Source organism: Ptychodera flava, chromosome 18, assembly GCF_041260155.1.
Source record: "Ptychodera flava strain L36383 chromosome 18, AS_Pfla_20210202, whole genome shotgun sequence".
Lineage (NCBI taxonomy): Eukaryota > Metazoa > Hemichordata > Enteropneusta > Ptychoderidae > Ptychodera > Ptychodera flava.
Window position 1 is genome coordinate 33,050,709 of NC_091945.1, and position 14,317 is coordinate 33,065,025.

The 14,317-nt window shown below is 37.5% G+C and overlaps 2 protein-coding genes across 5 annotated transcripts in view; one reads left to right on the forward strand and one right to left on the reverse strand.

Moving 5' to 3' along the window:
- Positions 1 to 1,690, reverse strand: part of LOC139117420 (eukaryotic translation initiation factor 4B-like) — a 28,649-nt gene extending 26,959 nt beyond the window's left edge. For all 4 annotated transcript variants that reach the window (XM_070680527.1, XM_070680525.1, XM_070680526.1 and 1 more), the window contains exons 1-2: positions 1,553 to 1,690; positions 440 to 589 (exon numbers count right to left, since the gene is read on the reverse strand). In XM_070680527.1, the coding sequence (XP_070536628.1) occupies positions 440 to 589; positions 1,553 to 1,649 (247 nt within the window). In that variant the 5' untranslated portion in view covers positions 1,650 to 1,690. The remainder of the gene's footprint in view (positions 1 to 439; positions 590 to 1,552) is intronic.
- Positions 1,691 to 3,552: 1,862 nt separating this feature from the next.
- Positions 3,553 to 12,811, forward strand: LOC139117421 (protein IMPACT-B-like). The gene is made up of 10 exons (XM_070680528.1): positions 3,553 to 3,717; positions 5,787 to 5,915; positions 7,435 to 7,487; positions 8,107 to 8,169; positions 8,608 to 8,696; positions 9,119 to 9,214; positions 9,631 to 9,737; positions 10,468 to 10,541; positions 11,613 to 11,703; positions 12,474 to 12,811. The coding sequence occupies exons 1-10, from the start codon at positions 3,688 to 3,690 to the stop codon at positions 12,654 to 12,656; spliced, it is 915 nt and encodes a 304-aa protein (XP_070536629.1). The 5' UTR covers positions 3,553 to 3,687; the 3' UTR covers positions 12,657 to 12,811.
- The last annotated feature ends 1,506 nt before the right edge of the window (positions 12,812 to 14,317 follow it).

The following is a 14,317-nucleotide window of genomic DNA, read 5'->3' on the forward strand; positions in this document are numbered from 1 at the left end:
GCAACCATAGACGGTGAAGTGGAAGCCACTGTCTATGATACAACCAAACACATCAGGATGTAAGGTCACAAAGGGGTCATGAACACGACCTATTAACATTCAACCCCCGCATTCTTCTTTCCTATCTATATTTCTAACTACACGATGGAAACATAGACTGGTGACTGAAAGCAAGAGTTTGGGAAAATATGATGGTGAAGAAGTTTCCATAACATTAGGCATCCTTGCATTCAAAATGATCTGTTAATACACATTTTAAGAAACTACTATTCTGCATGCATCAGAGCCATTGGACATTCACATCAACACCCAAAATATTGTATTACACTTTCCAAAATTCTAGATGTTGCATCAACATCATGATTCATGTAGTAAAATTTGAAACAATATCTGGTTGTTAGTATACTTGTCCTCCAACCACAAGGTTCCATCTACTGACCTCCTTCATTCTCAAGATCGTCTGTCTCGTCTGCCCATGAGTTACCAGATTTGAACACGAATGGGGCAGGACTGCCACCACCTCCAGAATCATTGGACAGAAACTCAGTCAAGTTCACCGTCTTTCCCTTCAACTTGCCCTTCTTCTTCCCTGATATTAAAAAAAACATGTACAAAACAGTCAGAAAATGCAGCAGTCATTGGCATCTGTCATATTCAGTCTCATTATCAGGGATTTGAAGATGACCAAGATACTTAGAACGGAAGCTTGATTATTAAAACATGTTTTTTTTTAATTCTTTTCTATGATAAAAGTGAGTAGAATGTATGTACCCGGAACTTTGTATATCAGAACAATTGAAATGCTTAGCCCATAATATTTAGAGTTATGATACGCTTACAAGCTTGTGCTAGTTGTCATCTTACTGGCCCTTGTGGTAAACCTTGGGCAGCCCATGTGGTTGACACACATCAGGGACCATTACATTATCAATGAAATAAGACTGATTCCAGATTCTTATTTGTCCTGCAAATTTTGATTCCTGTAGCTGATCAGAATAGGCAGACCTACAGTTCACAATTTATCGCAAGTGGCAACGATAACGGCAAGATCAACCCGGCTATCGCCATGAGTACATGACTGAGAATATTACTGGCATGAATGAGATTCGCTTGACTCTGGTATCAATCGAACCCACGTTTGTAGAAATTTTAGGGCTTCGACGCGCTCAAATTCACTGTTCTGTAGTTAGGCGACAAACATCACCAGAAAACGACACGTTTGTTGTCGATTTTTGTTGTTAAACGCATTTTGAAAATCAAAAAGCTTGAAAATAATGCTCGGGATGGCACATTTCCAAGCATATGGTAAAATTTCTGGACAGGAACGTGTGCAGGCGCTAGGCGGAGATCACACGTCAATCCATGCTGTGTTGCGTTGAAGTCATTCATTTAGCGAGACGAACACATAAGTTGAGTCGACTTGACCGAAACAAATAATCTGTAATAAAGCTATTTATTTTGTCGTTAACAAAATCATGGAAATTTAGCCACGACACACAGGAAAATGTCGAAAGTTAACTTCCATGGTGACTGCATTAGACATGTTGCTTACCTGGGGCGGCCATTTTGCAAATGGCGAAAGTTTGAGTAGCCCGGATGTTGCTACATATGTATATGGCCATGGAGGTAGGGTTGTATGGAATTATCATACAGAGGATGAACCCCGACTAACAACCACGGAAGTATATCAGTGACCTGCTGAGCGTGATATGAGTTTCGGAGTTGTCACACGCATTGAACCACAGGGTATTGCAAGCAATATCAATAAATATCATGTATCATTACACAAGCATCACCACAGGCTAATTAGACATTATTTTTGTTGATTTTTCCAGTTATGATAAAAATTAATAATAAATATTGATAAGCTATTAATATGAATGTTACAGAATTATAAAATCTTGTTTTTTTACAAGTATTGTCGTCCATTTTGTGTAAATACCTTCTGGAAACCCTATTGTTGTTACAATTATTAATAATAATTAATTATGATTATGATAATATTTTACACATTGTAATCTGCTTATGTAAACAACCCTCTGGGAACCCTTATTTAATTCACAATCTATGCCAATTACAACTGACACCATTACCCATGTTCAGTCTACGGTGAAAGTTACTACACAGTGTATGTAAAGATGTCCTTCTTCAAATACATGTCTTGTTCCGATGATTCTTTTGTGCACATTACTGCAAAGTTCTTTAATGAGCTGATGAAAGCTTATATAACATGTAATTTTGAGATGGCTTTCTCTTATCTCTTTCTTGCGAAATTTTTCAATCTTTTAATTCTTTTATTGTATTTCATTTTGTGCCAATGTCACTTTAATGTGTACACGGCTAACTAAATAATAAATAGTAAATACAGACAGACATAGATGCCATTGACTTACCATTAACCATATTAGGTACCGTTCAGTTTTTACGACCGGGGGGGGGGGCCGGCAAAATCCAGGGGGGGTCATCAAAATTTTGGAATCCGCAAAGGGGGGGTCATCGCTTTTTCACTGGTAAGAAAGGGGGGGTCACCACATTTTCATAAACATAATACCAACAATAAAGTTCACTTTATGCCATTGCCATGATCGACCCTCTTTACCAGCGGGCCGCCTTCGGCGGCCCACTACAATAAATATACATTATGTATTACCCATGACCCTCTTAACAGGCAGACGCCTTTGGCGGCCCACTCCAATTAGGTTTACTTCATGCAATGGCCATGATCACCCTCTTTACCGGCGGGCCGCCCCCCGCGGCCCACCCCAATAAATTGACTTTATGTAATACCCCACGGCAATCTTAATGGCCGTGCGCCTTCAGCAGCCCTGTCCAGTAAAGTCTACTTTATGCAATAGCCATGATCGACCCTCTTTACCGGTGGTACCGGTGGCCCATTAGAATAAAGTTGACTTTACGTAATGGCCCATGACCCTCTTAATAACCGGAAGGCTGCCTTTGGCGAACCACTCCAATAAGGTTTACTTTATACAATGTCCATGGACATGAGTTGTCTATTGAAATGAAGTTAAAAATTGCCTTACAGTCGTCCTAATTAACAGACGTTTCAATGGATGTGGCTGAGAAGTTTGTGCACTGGCATCTCTGCTACACGAATAAAGTGCGCGGCGTACCGGAGTTCAAATCCAAACCATGCGGGTAAATTTGACGTATGGGTTTTAGTTATTTTTAAGGGGGGGGGGGGGGGGGTCATCAATTTTTTTCGTCTGACAAAGGGGGGGGGTCATCTTTTTTTCACGAAAAATGGAGGGGGTCTATATTTTTTGAACACCGGCGACAAGATTTTGCCGGCCCCCCAGCCGTAAAAACTGAACGCTCCCTTAGCTCTTTTTCTTTATATACACACTACATACAGTATACCAATGGTGAGTTAAACGGTTTAATATTATTGATCATAACTCCTTGACAAATATTGCTCACATCACCCTAGGTCCTGTGCATACAATATCACAAGTCCGGAGTCCTAGTCTGGTCCACGCGTGAGTCTGGTCCTTGTGGTTCCCTGCCCCATTTCTACCGCTGGCTGTGCTGTGCTGTCATGACGAAAGGTCATGCAGGTGGAATTGCAGCGCATTTCCGGTCCACTATGATGTTGCCAGCTGGTACCTGGTCAGCTGTATGTTGTTCTGATACGATGTTGGCCGTCTGCAGTGTGTTGAATGAATTGCAATGGATATGGACGATTGTTTGACCCGTCAAGTAAGTTATGTTGGCAAGAGTTCCTTAACCCCCCCCCCCCCTCCATCATTTCAATCGCGGACTTTCCTTGGAAGAAGCAGATCAAATACATATACATACATATTTAAAAGTGTTGTATCCGGGGGGGGGGGGGGCTGAGGAACCCTTTCCGTTATACTACCCTAAAGTCCAGAAATGTAACATGATCGGATTTTAATTTTGTCAGCGCGGTTCTTTCTACTATCTACCGACGTTAGGGGTGGACTATTTGATTTCGGGGGGGGGGGGACGGCAGAGGAAATGGCTTTGGCAACAATTTTTTTCACCCATCCTGGCAGCACTTTTCCCAAAAGTTACCTTGAAACATTTTTCTTTTGCCCAGTAGAGTCTATGCAATTTATTTAACGAAAATCAAATTCATTCAAACGCTTTTTTAAACTGACAGTTGCTGTAACTATTGTTGAATTTTTAGCTCACATGTACCGTATGTATGTATATATACCAAAGAGAGCTTACATGGTAAGGCCGAAAAAAAAAATTAGTTTGTTTCTGGTCATCGGGCGCATCATTTCAAAGTGTGTGCGTCAACCTTTTTTTTCCCTTTTTTTCATTTTCCCCTATGGAAAAAAGGGAAAAATGTATCAAATTCCACCAAAAATTAAAAAAAATTGGAAAAAAAATCGCATCACCGCATCATTTTTGCCACATGTCAATGACCAGAAACAAACCTATAATTTTTTTTGGCCTAAGTTGGTGGCGTCGGTATGTCTTTTGTTTTCAGTATTAAAATGTTCAGTATATCAACTACTGTTTCTTGTTCTGCTCTCCAGAGTTAATCGAAATGCCCTGTATTCAGCTTGTGAACACAACGAGTATACAATGCAACATGTAAAGTGCACTATATTGTGTACAAATGGATTTCAGTCCAGAATAAAATAAAATAATATTCCATTGTGCACAATAACAATTCAGTGTGTACATGTAATGGCTGTAATTCTTGGTATGTCAACATAAAGAGTAAAACAACAAACTAGTTCTGCCAAACACTGAACTTCTCTTTAAAATTTAATTATTTAATTATTTGAAAATATGTATATCTTTGCACATGCACATCACTGACTTTATTATAAGTTACACAACCTTCAGAGATGAATTCAGAGATACATTTAGTTAAGTCATTGACACTGCTTGATGTATAGTATCAACAGATCCTGACACTTCTTACAAATCATGGAAAAGGGTTACCTCTACTCATCTTAAATTTTGTATAATTTTTTGTCTTTAGTTCTAATTGCTAGTCATAAAATCTTCAAATCTTCCCAGAAACAGTTTATGTTGTTGTTTTGAAATACACTTTGCTGGTTCCTACAGGTGTTCACATTCTGATAGTTCAACTTGTAAGTTCTGACCAACTTTAAATCTGTGTTGATTCTGGGACAATTTAGCTTTTCAGAATATCAAAAAAATATTCTGCAGAAAATGCTTTTCTGATTGAACTTTGGTTTTCAGATACCAAGCATTCCAAGATTTTTGCTGTTTTATAAAATGTTTATAAAAAAATTCTTAAATAGAAGTTTTTAAAGGGACAAAGTCATTTGTTTTTCCTTTTTCCTGAAGTACAGTTAGCTTTGTTAGGTTTAAGAAAGTTTGTCCCATTGTTTTGGGTCCAACAAAGTTTCTCTACAGTGTGTATTTATTCTTCAAATAGTTATTCCCAAAAATTTGTAAAATGTATTTTTGGTCAGCAAAGGTTTGCTTTCATTTAAAGTTCTACTTTATGGTTATTGGTAAGTATTTGTGCATGTAGTGTTCTTTCATTGCCTTGAAAGTTTACCACTAATGGTACGTCCATGGTACAAGTACCCTTGCACTACTCATGGGAAGGAGCATTTGAAATGCAATAAACTTAACTTTAAATTTAGCCATGTCTAAAGAATGCTAGGTCCACATCAAGCAATTATACATAATGCTAGAGGGTCATTGTAGGGCCTGAAGTTATTATATCAACAGGTTGTGTGATGTAACTTCATGCTGAAGTTTGTGAGAACCTACTTCCCAGTCTTGTAACATCAGCAGTCTTCATCTTTCAGATTGATGAAATTGAAGCATTGTCCGCCATCTATGGTGAAGAATGGTGTGTTGTGGATGAAGGGAACCGCATCTACTGCATAGCAATATCTGATGAGAAGAAACCTCCTGCCTGTCAAGTATGTCTGCAGGTGAGCTTTGATACAGCTTGATTTTCACTTTGAAAGGTACCATTCATGCAGCCATTATGTGGGAGTATGAACTTTTACCACAGACTCCCTGCTGATCTGTTACCTTGCATACACAGTGATATATACCAGAATTATTTGCTGATTAAGGTTGTATGTGTCTCGAAAGTGAAAGACTTTTGCTCAAGTTTTCCGCAAGGAAACTTTAAAACTTCACTTACTCCTCAAGTATCAAAATCAGTCTGCTGACTAAAGAAGTAATTGTAAAAATTTATGGTACAAATATTTGTCCACAAGGTTCATTTTAACTTAAGCAGGTCAGCTCCTAGTGTCACAGTAGCAAGGAGCAAAGTTTCAGTGTATAAAACTCCCAATATCCTACAAGAATCATTGGCACCAAGGCAGTGATCACAAGTCTGATGATGCAGAATGTTTGTATGACATTGAATAATGATTAGACCAAGTTGATGTGTTGTCTTATGTTTTTTGGGAAGTGGAAATGAATACTAACCCTGACCTGTAACGCCACAGAGAGTAGAAACAATGATAGGGGACACCTGCAGAACACTGGACTTGTCTTCCTTATGGTACTAATTACTACTTGGTTGAGGGTGCCTATGTGATGAAATGATACAAACATCATCAACAGGCAGTGTTGAATTTTACTGTAGCTTATCATGGATCCAGTATGTTTCAGTTCTACCACCTGTAAAAAAGTGAGCATAATAGGATGTAGAGCCCAGGATGTAGAGATACCCCTATTGAGGAAATATCCAAAAGATTCTCGACTCTACTAAATTAAAGGCCCAGTAACTGTAACTTTTGGAAAAACAATGTTCAGATTTTTCTTAGATGTAGTTCTTGGTTTGACTATCTCACAGCCTCATTCGCTACGCAGCTCTATCCTCAACCATATGGCAATGCGCCCTCAATGGTCTTTCTAGCAAGCAATGCTCACCAGCCAGGTTAAAGCATAGTGGAACTTAGGGCCTTCGCTGGCCTTGCCAACTCACTGAGCTGCTGCACTTGGCTCAACTGCTGAGGGCGCTTGTATGGTCTGAAGCGTAGTCATTGAGGGGCTGTGAAAGCCTAATTCTTGGTCTACTTCCTACAGTGAGCTGAAATATCCAGTATTCAGCTTATCAACACTTACTGTATATAGGTGTCCTGCATTGTTAGGGTTGATAATAATAGTCAGGTCCATATTTTAACAATAATGATGCACATCACACATTGACTCGCTGCATTGACAAACAAAATATGTATTTCAAAATGCTGTAGACCAAGAAACTGGAATTGGTAGATGGAACAAAAATATCGAAAAAATTTATAACCAGTTACAGTTACTCTTGCTTAAATCAATAAAATGTATTTTTTGAAGACTAATTCAGTGATCCTGTTCTTGTGAAAGTAGATGACTTTTTAGTCTGATATTTCTGTATTTAGAATCTGATAAATGTAACATATATTACTACAATCATTTATCATAGCTATGTGGAAAATTGTTGTTATTTATTTGTAGGTATTGTTTCCTGAAAATTATCCGAACACATCATCACCGCTTTTCCAGGTGAAGTGAGTATCCCTATCACAAGTGAACTTTTCTCTGCAGTTCTAATAGAAGGAAGCTTTCATTTTTTCACATCTATGTCATGGACTTTCTCACCAGGAAATGGTATCACTTCTTGCCTTTCACTGTTCATACTGAGTATGTCTGAGTATATGGGGGAAAACAGACATTTTACCATTGCTCTCAAGGCAGTTCATTCCAATATATGTGTACATATGCATGTATTTCATGGCAAAAACACTGATTATTTCATAGAGAAAAGTACAGCATCAAGTAGTCCATGGTAGCTTCAGTCATCTTTTCATCAGGCGTTACATACATCCTGTATCTCATATATTGACTTTTAGTATTTTTTTTCTTTGCAAGATCTTCTGATGAAGATCTCCTTTTAAATAATTTCTAATATGGTCAAACCTGGTGTCATAACAGAATATTTCAAATACAGACCATAGTCCCTCCACAAACATTGTGGAGGGACTATGTACAGACTTACGGCATAGACTGTAGAAGGGGGTGCTTACAGTAACAATCAAGGTAAAGAAATGTCACAGCCTCTACCATGAGAGGGAATATGTTGTGTCATATCCTAATCAAACCATGACTTTTCTGATTTCCATTTTTCAGTGCATCATGGCTAAAAGAAGAAGAAAGAGGTCAAGTAGAAGAGGATTTGAATCAGATTTGCAAGTAATGTCAGTCAATGTATTAACTCCAAACTGCATACACTGATATTATCTGTACAATTCTTCTTTAGTCGTAGTCTCATTAATAGCCTGTTCAATTCAGCACAAAGGTTTTGTGGTAGACATCTGCCCTGATTTCCCTTGCACTAGTGACGTTTTGCCATACCAGCCAACTTATGAAAGAAACCCTGTGTATATAGCCCAGAAAATGGAATGTGAGATATTCATCAACCAATGTGTGATAGGTGTGTGGCCATTTGTGTCGTGCAATAAACATGGCTCTGAGTAGTAAAACTGTGAAGACTGGAATTTAACGCTCATTTCTTTCTGAAATAGACATGATAGGTCATATTAATAAAATATTTTTGTCATCTTATTGATTTGAATAAGACATTTTAATCATACGCAAGACAGTAACATATAGGTATATTGATTTTTCTAGGGACAACATTGGTGAAAGTGTGATCTACCTCATGGTTGAGAAGTTACGGGAATTTATTGAGAAAAAATCAGAACAGATACAATCAGAAGGTAATTTTTAGCTGATTTATTTTACATACAAATATAGACACTACAAATTTATGTAAAAATGTCAAAATCAGAGTACCGTACTCAATATAAGTTAACACTTATCAAAAACTACCTCAACCTTTTTCAAAGTAAATGTACTCTTTGATTTTGTCAATTTCTCTGAAGAGTAAATTGATATTGATCTGAGATGTTTTAAATGATTTGCCAGTGATAAACATACTGTAACAGGAGGAAAAAGTGAAGAGGTTTTTTTGAAAAGCAATGCTGGTAACTTACACATGCTGGTGACACTCTCCTTGACAAAAACGCTGATTGATTTCATCAAACCAAATTTGTGTCACAATTAATAATGCAAACTGTGGATCTAGCACTGTGGTATGGGGTGTTTTCTATTGATGACTCCATGATACTTCTGTTATCAGACACCACAGAGAGTGCCAAAGAACTTGGAGAAGAAGAAGAAGAAGAAGTGACGGAGACAGAGACTGAAGATGCAGTGCAATATCAGATAGATTCAAGTGAGTATATGTCAGTTGTTATTGCTGGACTCTTTTGTGGCTGTTAAAAGGGACACACTCTGTCACCATCACTTGTGGTTTATTTTCAATCAGTAAAGCATTGCAATCAGTTGTAGGTTCAGAAAGACAATTATTCTGTCACCCTAATTTGTTATCACATGATAACAATTATTGGTATGTCAGAATAGATGAGAAGTTGAATTGTAATGCACACACAATTCAGCATTTCTACTGCAGGACAGTTTACATTGTACAAATTCCAATGCTCAGTGAGCTGTTCATGTCATAATTCCTACTGAAAAGTAACATCTTATGATACCTTTCATGCGCATTAAAAAATCACAAATGTTTCAAAAGATTTGTTATATTTAATATCACTCAAAATAGTTGTGTCTTGGTCTCACATTGACTTTCAGATGATGATGTTGAGGCTGAAGTTCCAGAAATTCATCATGCAGAGCCACTCACAGACAGGAGATCAACTTTCCAAGGTCACCTTGCAAAAGTTACAAATGTGCAACAGGTAGTGGATCTTCTTCAGTGTAGTAGTAGTTCAGATGAACATTACAGAAGAGAAATACACCAACCTCTGTGTTGTAACGATGACTCTGTTGAAACCATATCTTTGCCTTGTACTCATGCAGGCATTCACTAGCTAGATTTGTGATGCCAAATTGAAACTCCAAATGTATCTGAACTTCAAATGTACAGATTCTGACCCCCACATGTACAGATTCTGAACTCCACATGTACAGATTCTGAACTCCATATGTACACTGACCCTCACATGTACAGAGTCTGTCTTTTTCGCAGATCTCACTATACTCTAGCAAGATTGCTAACACAGAGATTTGATCAATCAAGAACTTTCTGACCCTATCACATGCCTACTATACTACTGAATACAGCCTTGTTTTATTAGCATAAATGCCATGATTGCAAATACACTGAGGACAAGGAGGTCATGAGGTTAACTTGTCAGGTTATAAATTAATCTTGCCAAGAGCAAAGTTTCACTTATAGCACAAATGCAACTACCAATCTACCAATAAGCAAGGTTTTTAATTTGCATAAACATTCTGTGCTGTCAATCAAAGGTCATATTTTAAAATTGCTTTCAAAACACCAGGGCCAGCAACTGGTAAACGTGCAAGGTCGTAAGATCAAATGTGCATATTGAATGTTTACCATATTGACCAATTGGGGAAAAGGGCGCCTCTAAATTTGAATTGTCTCTACATTTTAATTTGAAGGTGAAAGCAGTGCTCAGCGAATTACTCCAAAACAGAAAAATTGCCAACGCAACTCATAACATTCTTGCATATAGGTAAGTTATTACAAAACCTATAAACACTTTTTTTATCATTTATTTATTTACTTATTGATTTATTCAGAATGAATGGGCTAAATGTCCATTTACTGGTCTGATAATTAAAGGCAAGATAACAAATATCTGAGACAAACACTTAAAACACACACACATTACCCATACAATATATCTTTGATGGTCTGACAGAATGCTGATCTATTGACAATTCATTATGAATATATCAATAAAATTGTATTTATTGTACTTATACATTTCGCTGTGCAACCGTTCTAAATATTGTTTATCCTGAAAAGACAAACTTTTTCGATATTTCTGTTTCTTGATGCACATTCTAAAGAATCACAAGTCACTACTCCACACTGTAAATTTCACCTTATTTAACCTCTGGAAGATCTAACTGTGCTATAGAAATGGGTTGTACCAAATGGATGTACTGAACGATGACAAGTAGTAAAAGTCCATCTTTTTGTTTGGTTTATCTAATTTACACTATCTCAGAAACTAAAAACTTGCCGCATAACTAAGAACTGTAGAACTTTCCTCAAAATGTAGTCCAGGCATAATTCTGGGACATTACAGAGACATAACTTCATGTCACCTTCTTCATAACAGTTGCTATGATCATGTCAAGAGCAGTGCTGTAATGGCAAACAGTTCCTCATACCATAGGTCATGGTATGATAAAATATTTCATGTTCAGAGAAGTATCCAGAATATCATTAAGGGATCGTTTGAGAGAGGTGGTCAGGTTATAGACATGTGAATATTCCTTTGCAAACACAAGCAAGGCTACATATTTCTTATCGTACAATTTGTAATCTATTTTGTCCCCACCTTTTTACCATTCAATTTCCAATATCTAATGGTGAAGCCCTCAAAGATAGTCGCTCAGCCCACCTTTCTCAATCAACATGGTGCCTGGTACCATCACTCATATTATGACAGTTCTACTGGGAATGGGTTACCAAATATCTGGACAATACAAATAAATGATGCACAGAATTTATCTTTGCTGTTGGTGATTCACATAACTGTACATATGTCTCCGTCTCCCTTTTTGACTTGTAGAATTTACTGTGAAAATAGAAACACATTCAGAGAAGACTGTGATGACGATGGGGAAACTGCTGCTGGAGGCAGATTGTTACATTTGTTACAAGTGAGTTTTCTAAATTCAGTCTGTCCATTTTCCCTTAATTTTATGACATACTTTGGATCTTGAAACACAGAGTCTGAGAATCGTTGCCATTGGTTATATTTTTTTTTGCGTAATTTTGTAACTAATATAAAGAAAAAGATCCACTTTCTATAGTATCTCTGCCTCAATTTCTAACATTGTATACAGTTAGTGAGCTTCCAAAGTATGCAGTATTCTTTGTATCAATAAATTTCAAGTTCATAACTTAAACTTTGCATATGAGGAACAACGATAGTGCACCTTTTACACTATGACTTGAGCTGTGTATCAACAAGTTTAATACTCCTATATACGTGATGTGTCATAATAATTAAGGAAATGACAAACAATACCATCATGGAAAAAGGCTTTTGTGAGACTATACGTACATAGAACTAGGGTTTCACAATTTTTGGTCTATTTGTATTTTGTCAACAATTTGTTGCTGAAATCCATGTAGTGGGGAGAGGGGGTTGAAATGGTTTGACCCAAAACCTCTGGCCATTCCTGTCATTGACAGTACATTTGTTGGATTTATCTACTGAGAGATGGGAATCCAAGGGTCTCACCTCTGAACTTTTGTTCATTTCCACCTGGGTGGACCTACACATATAGGGAGTGAAAAGGTTTCCAAACTGAAATTCTGTCACTCCTATCAAGGAGAATACACTTCTTTGACTCATCTACTTGGAGATAGGAGTTACAGAGTTTGCCTAGCTGGTCAGTCATAGTTAATGTGTTTATTGTTTTAGATCCTAGATGTTCGTAATGTCATGGTAGTTGTATCAAGATGGTATGGAGGAATACTGCTTGGACCTGACAGATTCAAACACATCAATAATGCTGCCAGGAATGTATTACAAGACAATGGTTACATTGAGAAGAAGGATGAGAAAACCAAAACCAAACACACCAAACACAAAAAGACTAGGTAGTCACTGTAATAATTAGTATCATCCTTTGATTTTACCGACAGAAAGCAATAAATTATTTTTAATCAAAACACCAGTCTTTTTTAATCTTTGATGTATATAGCCCACGGCTATCATCTAATGTTCAATTTCCTTAATAAATATATTCACATATGCAAGTGTATTCATGAGTATCTTTTGTGTATGCAAATAATATGACAATGAATTACTTTCAATACAGGCTTTTCATTGACCTGGATTGTGCAGTGTGAGTTGTGAACATGAACAGGTATGTATGTTCGTTGTACATGCATGTGAAATGATGGCAGTACTGTACAACAAAAAGATAGCTGCAAAGTCTTCCAGAATGCCATCTCTGAAGCTTAGTTAACAAGATGAATGCTGTCATTAATACATTCTTTCCTGAAATGCTGTCATTCAATCAATCAGGGTATGGCGGTGTTGAAAAAAGGAAAATTTTGGGGTTTTTCCCTAAAAAATCCACAAAGGGAAATGAACTGATGTAATTTGAATGAAGCCCTGTTAATTCTGAAATATTGATATTGTAAAGAGAAATACTGGTATCTTGCAAAATGACGGTATGCCATCACTTTCTAAAATATATTCGTAACATTTGGAATGTACATGCTTCAAAATGTCTGTGATGACAGATTATTTGAAACAAAAACACTTTTTCTGTTGTGACTTATGAGTTCCTTTATCAATAAGGGACTTTAATTTTACATGATAACCAATCCATACCCTTCATTCTACTTGCCCGCAAATCGTGTAATTTGTAGCACCACTGAGCTTCGCACACTCAACAGCACTGCAGTCTATCTACCCCTACACTACCGTAGTCTCACTTCTGAACCTATTTGCACATTACACCAGGGGCCACCAACCAGCCGATTTTGAAAGATTGGAACCAGAGATATTCTGATATGTAAATGTGCTACTGATACTATAATCTATATTGAGCAAAATCTAGTTTGGGGTAAATAGCTGGTTGCAACTTTCCTAACGCTACGATCTGAACATTTGCTCACTGGCAACATCTCGGACAGAAGTGCTCTCAAGCTCCCTCTCCGGGATCCCTACTAAAACAAAACTCAAACCATTGCCCTTTCACCTATTCACGCCCACTCCTCACTGAAGAAGTTCTAGACCTTGCTCGCTACAACCACGGAGTCTATTTTTTACGTCCATGCAACAACTGAATCCCACTTTCTGTAGACCCGCTGAGCGAGATGATGAATTTTCCCGCTTTAGTGTTGCTTGCCTGCTGATACGGGAAAATTGCCTGCCCGCCCGTCAAGAAATGAAACGGTGTTTTACACCAACAGCTAGATAGGTTACCCCTATTATTATGCCAATTCTACGTTTTCTATCACAGGGAAAAGGAGTCAGTCCCCTGGGGTGGAGGGGTGTGGTTTCTTTGTGCAATGGTTTATTTTATTTTATTTTATTGTAATATTTCAAGTAAAGATTTCTACTCCAAACCGTCTGACTGCTTTCTCTATTACCACAAGTAATTTTGACTGTGATATTTCAAACAAAGATTTTGACTACAAACAGTCTGACTGCTTTCTATTACCTACAAGTCCTTACCTTCTCTCCAACTTGTTCCGCAAACGTTGCTAACTTTGCTAATTGGCTGTCCTTATCAGCAGATTAATTAATTA